General features: G+C 36.7%; 2 protein-coding genes across 2 annotated transcripts; one reads left to right on the forward strand and one right to left on the reverse strand.

Moving 5' to 3' along the window:
• Positions 1-1,961: 1,961 nt before the first annotated feature.
• On the reverse strand, positions 1,962-5,312 carry LOC133321500 (DNA ligase 3-like). Its single transcript, XM_061530589.1, has 7 exons — positions 5,033-5,312; positions 4,766-4,959; positions 3,925-4,123; positions 3,687-3,843; positions 3,553-3,622; positions 3,319-3,500; positions 1,962-3,027 (listed from the first exon to the last, which is right to left on the reverse strand). The coding sequence occupies exons 1-7, from the start codon at positions 5,310-5,312 to the stop codon at positions 1,962-1,964; spliced, it is 2,148 nt and encodes a 715-aa protein (XP_061386573.1).
• A 923-nt stretch (positions 5,313-6,235) lies between these two features.
• LOC133321501 (suppressor of lurcher protein 1-like) lies at positions 6,236-8,778 on the forward strand (the record flags this gene model as incomplete). The annotated part of the gene is made up of 4 exons (XM_061530590.1): positions 6,236-6,326; positions 7,726-8,172; positions 8,233-8,437; positions 8,513-8,778. Coding segments are annotated over exons 1-4 (1,009 nt in total), but the record flags the coding sequence as incomplete, so codon positions are not given.
• Positions 8,779-9,129: the final 351 nt, after the last annotated feature.

Here is a 9,129-nt window from a genome sequence, read left to right on the forward strand (position 1 = left end):
TACATCGTCAAATCTCTGGTGATATATAGTCGCTTAGTTTTCGTTCAGGTTACAAAGATTCTGTTCATGCAGCCTTTGGGCCTGACACTTAAGGGCTAAGCAGAATGCTCGCGTTGAGCCATCCGTATGCGTTTGTGTTATCGTTTCCTTGTGGTTGTTGTATTTTCGATAACATAAAACGCGACGGATGGCTCAACGCAAGCATTCTGCTTGGCCCTTTAATGCTGGGACCCAGAGGCCTTAAGTTCAGCATTACATTCAGAGGTGCTTGTGGAGTGCTCCTCACGGCTCCAGTTATAAAAATCGAGGCTGCTCTTTGTACCTTGTCTAGTTTGCTGAATGTCGATATACGCGCAGGTATTGCCACTTTTCCCAAAGGAATTCTTGCATGCGTAGAGTGCAATCTACCCTCTCTTCGTCCTTTCCTCAGAATTCCTGTTCCATCGTAGTTGTCTAGGATCGTGCCAAGGTTCTTTGCTTCGGCCGAGGGATGAAGCTACACCCCATCCAGTGTTGGTGGAGCAAAGACACCGAGCTTACGTTTCCTAGTGAACGTTATTAGTCCTGTCTTTTTTGGATTAACTCCAAGGCTGTTCGCCTTGGCCCAACCTGACAGCGTCGATGAGGCTCTTTACATAAGCTCCGAAGTTGTGGACGGGAATTTACCGGAAATCAATATCACCACGTCGTCCGCTTAGGCTACGACTTTGATGCCTTTCCTGTCCAGCTCTATCAACATATTTTGTTGATTACCAATAGCCACAGCAACGATGAGAGCACTCCGCCCTGAGATGTACCTCTAGTTACTATTTTCCTGATTTAAGTCTCCCCCACATTTGAATTTATAATTCTGCTTTTTAGAATTTTATCTAACCAACACGTACGGGTTTCAGGTATGTTGATTTTTTTAAGTCAGTGCTTTATGGATTCAAGTTCTACAGTGTTGAATCTCTCAATATAACCTACCACCATGCAGATTCCACAGATTTGCCTTTAATATATGCGTGCTGCGAATTGCTTAGAGAGGTGGTGTCTACATGATTCCTAATCTCCAGGTCGATCAGTGTTTCGAGAGTCTTGAGGAGAAAGGATGATAGGCTAATGGGTCTATAGTCCATTGTTGCAGAATGGTTTAGTTTTCCCGCTTTGGGTATGTACGGAACACACGAGAGAGTCAAACAGGCCGTATAATGCAACATCTATCAACGTATCATCTGTTGGATAACACTGGTGATGATCCACCACCACCTGTTTAGGTGATGATTTACCACCACCTTAGAAAAGAAATATTTCATCAGTACACGAAATTCATTATTATCAATTTTTTGTGTACAACCTAGAAAGAGAATTACTATAATTCATGGAATAATGAATATCATAAGAATATAATTATTATAACACCATGATGACGTCAAATTTTTATTTGATAAAAACATTATTCCCCATACATAACCTAAGACATTTTGATAGAAATAGAAACCTTATTCATTCTTACATTCTAATCAGATTAATAACTACATAAACTATTAGCATTGCCTTATCAAATTGCAAAAATAAATGCAGATAACAAAGAATTTAATTTATCTATCATCGTCTTATCAATTCCAATTGCTCTTCTACTTGTTATTTTTTGTATATCAAAAATATCGACTTATCTGCTGACAACTGTAAGAAAAACTCAGCTGACCCATAAATGGTGAAATTCAATGGCATTGAAAAAAATTAAACAAATCGATATTATTTTTTGTGATCTTTATTATTTCGTCGTTAGGACAACTGCATAAAGGCCATAATCTAATAGCGAATTTTCTTTGAGACAATCCAAGAGCCATTGTTTACTTAAATGATGACAAGACGCACGATATTTCGATCTACAATAACTTAATGTAATATTGGGTGGATGGCAGGTTTCGTGTATAATTAAATTGGCTAATTTTTTATTTGTGGTAACACTACCACCATTAGCTATACGTCGTGGGTGGCTCATCCACTTCTTTTTTAATTTCCTTTTTCAACACAAAATCAAGTGTCAATTGTTTTTTAGCCGTAGATGTTTTGCTTTCTTTTTTGACGTCTTTTTCCACTTTGATTTTTTTATTTTCCACAAATTCTTCGTCTTGATCTTCATCAGGTGTATTTATGGATTTTCTTTTCTTATTGCTGGTTGACGGTGTTGTTATTGCTTTCTTTTTACTGCTGCTTTGTGGGCTGTCATCCATGGGTTCTTGTTTTATTTCTCGTTTTGGTGTTGTTGTTGTGGAATCTTTTAAATTAAGTTTACTATTTATTTTCACTTTATCCTCTGATTCCTCATCACACCCCTTTATTAATAAATCCACATTGACATTATTCTTTGAGGCTTCATACATATTTTCCAAATGTTCAAGATTATTGGCCTCCTTGGCTGTTTTATCATCCCGCAATCGTGTTATGCGTGGAAATCGTATTGATATACCCGAGGCGGTATGTTCATTAGATTTTGTATATTCCGCTCCTGTAATTTCCCAAACTGGCATAACCTTCGGATCTTTGGCAATGAAATCCGGTACTAAGGGTTTGTTACACAAAAACCATGTTGGCAAATGTTTTGGATCGGATCTTTCCATTAATTTCATTAAATGATCATGCATCTCAAGGCGTGTCTGATCATCCAACCCTGTATGCACCTTGGTAACAGTTTTCCACAGATGATCACGTTCATCATAGCAACCCATTAGAAAGATGCTAAGAACTCCACCTTTTTTACCCGAACCATATGATGCACCCAATACCACTAAATCTGCTGTATCTGCCATACGACCACCAAATAGATAATCTTTCTTAACCTTAAGCCATCCTCTCTTGCCGGGTTGATATGTACCGGATGGATCTTTTAGCACAACACCTTCTAAATGGGCTTTCAAAACTTTAGCAGTCATTAGGGATAGTTCAGTTTTTGTCTTCAGAAAATGTGATTCGGATAGTTGTACATAGTTACGTATGGGTGTTATATTATCTTCGAGAATTTTTCGACGTTGTCGAAGGGGGCTGTGTGGAAAGAAAAGCAGATATGAAAAATATTTTAGGAAATAATGAACAATAAGAATTCCAATGTATAAAAACTCTGTTGAGGGCAATGTTCACAGAAGACATGTACGAGGTTTACACTTTATAGAAGAACTGTAGGAGTTTTCAATTTATAAAAGCCCTGTCGTACGTCCCTGTTTATAGATGGCGTATAAAAGTCTTTCATTTCTAAAAAACCATCATGAGTCCTGCAGAAAGTATTCTGAAAAAAGATAATTGTGCGGCTTATCTATGCTTCCCCATGTTACTTACGTATTGGTTAGATCTTCTCCCTTAAACAATATGCAATCGAATACAAAAAGGCAAACTTCAGCATGTTGATATTCTTTCTTTTTGTGGGCACCCAGAGAACCAAATGGCAACAATTCCCCACTCAAAGTGTCAACCAATATTATTTCCGAATCCAATATCATATCACCAGCTCCAGGAAAGGCCTAAATACACGAAAACATATTATAATGTAAACAGAAAATGCGTCTCAACTACCTTTGGTATCATTTCCTTGAAACGCTTAACTTTGTGATCCATAACTGGCTTTAAATTACGGCTAAAGAATCTATAAATCAAAAATAATATAACAATATTATTAATGAAAGAAATGAAATCAAAAGGAAACTCACTTAAACTCATTTCCCTGTTTGTGTATTTGCACTCGCTCGCCATCATATTTAATTTCACTAAACAGACCCGAAGGACTTTTTCGAAAGGCTTCCTCCACGGAGTTGCAAGCATTAGCCAACATTGGTGCTATGGGTGTCATAACTTGTACAGAACCAGCTGCTGCCTTGCCCTAAGAAATAATACATTTGAATATTTTTTTCTTTTTAATTTTCGTATTAGTTTTGTTTTTGTATTCACTTACTTTCTTGCCTTTGGCTTTTGGCTCGGCTGCAGTGAAGATATTATTGCCCTCGGTTTTCTTAAAAGCAAATTGTTTGACAACTGCTGAGAGATCTCTTGTGGCCTGATATGCAGAATATGCCATGGGGCCAAATGCCGCCAAGACATGACTAGCTTTTGCATTCATTCGTAAATCTTGATTTATTATGCGGATAATCTGAAACAAGATTAAATACACACATACATACTTAAGAAATACAATTTCTAGAAAAACAAATATTTAAATAAAAATTTTAAATAAATAAATAAATCTACGCCTCTAACAGTCCAGTCCAGTACAGTTTCTTAAACCCTCTTAAGAAATCCACGCCTCCGAGAATCCTTCAGAAAATATTTTTAAGAAATCCATGCCCCCACGAGTCTTTAAAAAATATTTTTAGGAAATATATCTTCAAAAAATTATTAAAAAATTCAAGATTCCAATTGTCCTTCAAATAATATTTTAAGAAGTCTGCTCATATAAGAGCACAATTTTTTTTAAGAAATCGGTGCTATTAATAATCCTCTAATTTATTAGTCCTTCAAAAGAAATATAAAATCCGTAATGACATCTTTCGGTTCGTCTATAAAGACCTCTTCTTTTCGTATATAAAGACTTCCTTCGTCTCGTCTATAAAGACTTCCTCCTGTTCGTCTATAAAGACTCCCTTATCTCCCTTCTGTTCATCTAAAAATACTCCCTCCTTAGAATTATTCTTCAAAAAACCACATCTGTAGTAGTCCTTAAAACTATGTATTCTTAAAAATTACACATTTTTCAATTATATTACCCCACATCAATTTTCCCCAAAGGACATACCGTCTTCAAATCCTGGGACGTAGTTTGTTTACACAGCTCTCTCAGCAGTTCGGTTTGTTCATCCTCTTTGGTACGTTGTTCCAATTTCACGAGAAATTCTTCAACATCTTGTAAATACAATGAGCTATCCTTTTGGGGTTTCAGCTTATTCGATGTCTCAAAAAATTTACGCAATGTTTCGGAGACATCGCCCTCTTAAAAAAAAAATTAACAATCTAATTAAAGATATAATTTAATAAATTAAACATGTTTCTTATTGTAGCTTACCCTGTTCCAAATCCAATTGCATTTCATGGGCATCCGTTTGAAAGAGTCTTGAAAACAACTTCAACATTTGTTTATTTTTTAAATTGTAGACACGCTGTGAATCGGAGGGTATTAACATGCGAACCCATAACAGCAAATCTCCCTTGAATTCCTTTTTGTTGCATCCTTTTTTAAAGAAATTTTGTAAAATTTGTGCCTTATTTAAATAACTTCGTTCCTCAGCTATTTCATCACAGATTCGGGTAAAGGTAAACAGGCGGTTGTCTTCAACGCGATACATTCTCGTAGATCCCAAATAAAATTGTTTACAATTATAAAAACAAATTAGACGACACTTTTTAACAACAAATTGTATCATACAGAACACAAATTACAACAAAACATATATAAACAATTATTTAATTTTTTAAAATATTCAACACTTTACAAATAAATGAAAACAAAACAAATAGAATGGGGAAATGTAGGGTGTGCACAATCGAAAAGGGGAAAATAGCGTTAGGGTTATACAAATCGTTGTTGGTTGCCATGAAAACAGCTGTTTTACATGGGGATTCGACAATTTAAATTGTTGCCATATTGTCTTGATTTAGATTAGGCGAGTTTACTTGCGGCAATTCTTATCGTTCTCTTTTGAACTTGCTTCATGCGTCTATACAAGGCAATTCGGTTTCAAAAAAAAAAATTGTATTTGTTTCAAATAGTTTTTTCACATTTAAATAAATATAAAATGTCAAAAAATACGAAATACACAAAACGAATTGCCAGAAAATTGTCGGTACGAGCAATTTTTTTCCATTTCTATTCCCCTTGCCCCTCTCTCCTACAAACAAAGACTTGCCGCAAGTAAACTCGCCTAATCTGTTACCTTTTATAATTGTACCATGGGTATGTACATTAGAACTTTTTACAGGGTTACCCCACTTTGTTAGAATTTATTTGATGTAACTCTGCAATTCCAGAGTTCCAAGAGGAGGACCAGACAGAGGTTACCATTCATCACGGGTTCTCATTTATGGGTACACTGGATAGCTCCCGAAGGGGCTTATTGTCGGTGATTCCGACGGCTTATTAAGGTGTCGGCAGACTCCTAATATCCACAGTTGATGACCCTGGCGCTTTTTACAGTCTAACGCCATAAATTTTTAGCCGTTCTCATGATCAAACACGCGCGTAACGATGATGCTCTTCAGATGACGACCAATGACTTTCGCTGATTCCTCCATTAGGATCGGCTTTGATTCTTTCATCAGGGTCAGCCAATCCGAAACTACCCTAGTATTTGTCGGCATCGGTATGTTACAACAACAACTATTCCGTCACCTGGTACCCTCTGTCAAATTGTGGTTTCAGAAGACATCGAAGCTTACTGCGAAGACTTATCCCAAGGTCCGACTTTCGACAGCTTTTGGAACAAACCCTGAAAACATGTAAATGGCCTCAGTCTCGTGTTTGGCCCATGCCTTGATGTCATCAGTGGGTTTTTAACTGTACGCGAGGTAGAAATTCGATCTACCGGAAGTTCTTTAGAGGTCTTATGAAGGTAGTTTCTTTTGTACTTCTTCAGGCATTAGCAAATTGCCTTCGTCTGCCAAAAAATCCCTTCAGCTGACCCTGAAGATTCCTATAAATATTTGTCAATAGTTTCGGTCTCGTATTTGTCTCATGCCTTAATGCTATACAATGGGTTTCCTTTATTGTCGCCATGATAAAGGGCCCACTAGAGGTAGACACTGTATGAGAGGTAGAAACCGATCACTTGGAAGTTCCCTACAGGCTTTAGAAAGTTCATTTCTTTTAAACTTCCTCAAAACCTTCTAAGTATTTCTTGACCCAGGAGAAAAATCCTTCTCGCTGATCATGTTGAAGTCCTTATTTACGTATCGATGGCAGTACCGAATTGTCCTCGTCTACAAAAATCCCTTTAGCAGACCCTAAAGGTTCCTATTTATCAATGATATACAGTAGGTTTCCTATATTGTCGCCTTGGAATTTGTAGACACTGTATGCGAGGAAGAAATTCGATCGACTGGAAAATCTTAGAGGCCTTGTGAAGTTAGCCCCCTTCATACCGTTGTCCTCGCTACCTGATCATATTGGGGTCCTTATTTATTGTATCAAATTGTCCTCTCTTACAAAGGCTGCCTTCATCGATCGCCTGGAAGTTCCCTAGAGGCCCTGTTGAGTTAGTCGCTTTAATACTTCCTCACGAAATTTTGTGTGTTTCATGATTCAGTTGAGTTCCTTTTCGCTGATAATGTTCCAATTCTTATTTACTTATCGTTAGTAGTAACAATTTGTGCTCGTATATCAAGAGTCCTTTTAGAAGACCCTAAAGTTCCCCGTGAAGACTTTTCAATCATTTCGTTGGTTTTCTTTATTGTTACCTTTGTTGAATCCCTTCTCGCTGACCATGGTTGAGTCCTTATCTACGTATCGTTGGATGTAGCAAATTGCCTCCGAAGAGTCCCTTCAGCTTATCTGTAAAGACTCCCTTCCGCTGATGATCGTTTGCGAAGACTACCTTCTCCTCGTCTAAGAAAAGACTCCCTTGAGCTCGTCTAAGAAAAGACTCCCTTCAGCTCGCCTTTAAAAACTCCCTTCAGCTCGGGGGAATAAATATCATCGAGAAAATGTTTTACCATCATCAGATTTTTTTTTAATTTCAAATAAATGTTATCTCTTCTTTTTAGGCAACTTTCGTGAAATCTTCGAATCTCGTTTCAACAAAACCGGCACATTTGACACAAATCATCTGTTCTCAGCAGTAACGACAGCGGCAGCACGTATGACAAGCCTTAACATGGTGTCCTCGTCGTCCATAAACACGGGGCGTATCGAATGTATTTATGAATTTTTTGCCGCCAAACCAAATGAACGAGTACAAATAAAATTTCTAGATTTTAATATACCGACGGATAAAAATTCCACAGAATGTAAACCGAATGATTCGCTGCAGCTGCTGACTCAAGTCAAGGGGAAATATGAAGTTATGGATTGGTATTGTGGTGCTTTTCTGCCGAAACCTATTATGTCGACGGGACCAAAATTAATGTTGCAATTCATAGGGCGATATCCTCCGAGTGGTCAGGCGAAAATCGGTTACTATGGATTTAAGGCTGAATATACATTTTTAACAAGTAATAGTAACACAAATTCATAAAATTAACCAAAAAACTAATTTGTATATTCTATTTCAGATTATGGCATCACAACTGGCGTCCAATTGGGCAACAACTGCAGCTTTGCCTACAACAGTACGGACAAGAAAATGGGCTATTTTACTTCGCCAAATTTCCCCGGCCTATATCCGAAAAATATCAATTGCCATTATTTCTTTTATGGTGAATTGGATGAGAAGGTTATAATACGTTTCAGTTACTTTGATGTGGAGGGTGTGGGAAGGTATTTAATTTCTGTCACAATAATTAAATTTAATTAATAAATGTGTTTCCTACATTCATTTCATTTTTAAAGCAGCTGTGAACATCTTACCGCCAGCGATTACGTAGAGTTTTCCAATTTCCTTAGCACCGATCGTAAATTTCCCAAATACTGTGGTAAACGTGATAAATTTGAAATACGTTCCGATGATCGTTTCTTTCGTGTAACATTTTATTCGAATGATCGTTTCGATCGTAGTGGTTTTCGTGCCTATTATGAATTTGAAGGTAAATCAACGCCAGCCGAAAATACCTCAGTACAAAGTTATGTATTTAGCAAAGGATATACTTTAAATGGAGATTGTATGAATGTTATTGGAATAATGTGTTTAGTTATACTAATGCTGTTTGAATGTAAATTAATTTAAGTCCATTATTATTATTTGTTGTAGTCTTAGTAATACGTTAACTGATTTTAACATTTCTGTTGTGAAATAATGTAATAAACTAATCTATAAAACAAAAACTCTGAGATTTTACATCTGAAAGGGTCAAAATTAGCAAATTTATTACGATAATATAATTTACTAACACAACAGCCAATGTTGGCCGCGTATTTTTGAAATAATGCAATTTCTTGTACTCAGGAAATTTCATAAAATGAGAAATTCTATGTTGGGCGCCATTTCTGAAAGAATGATATTTCAATACTCA

This window comes from Musca vetustissima, unplaced genomic scaffold (assembly GCF_032173495.1).
Source record: "Musca vetustissima isolate MV318-11 ecotype Yass unplaced genomic scaffold, APGP_CSIRO_Mvet_v1 utg231291, whole genome shotgun sequence".
NCBI lineage: Eukaryota > Metazoa > Arthropoda > Insecta > Diptera > Muscidae > Musca > Musca vetustissima.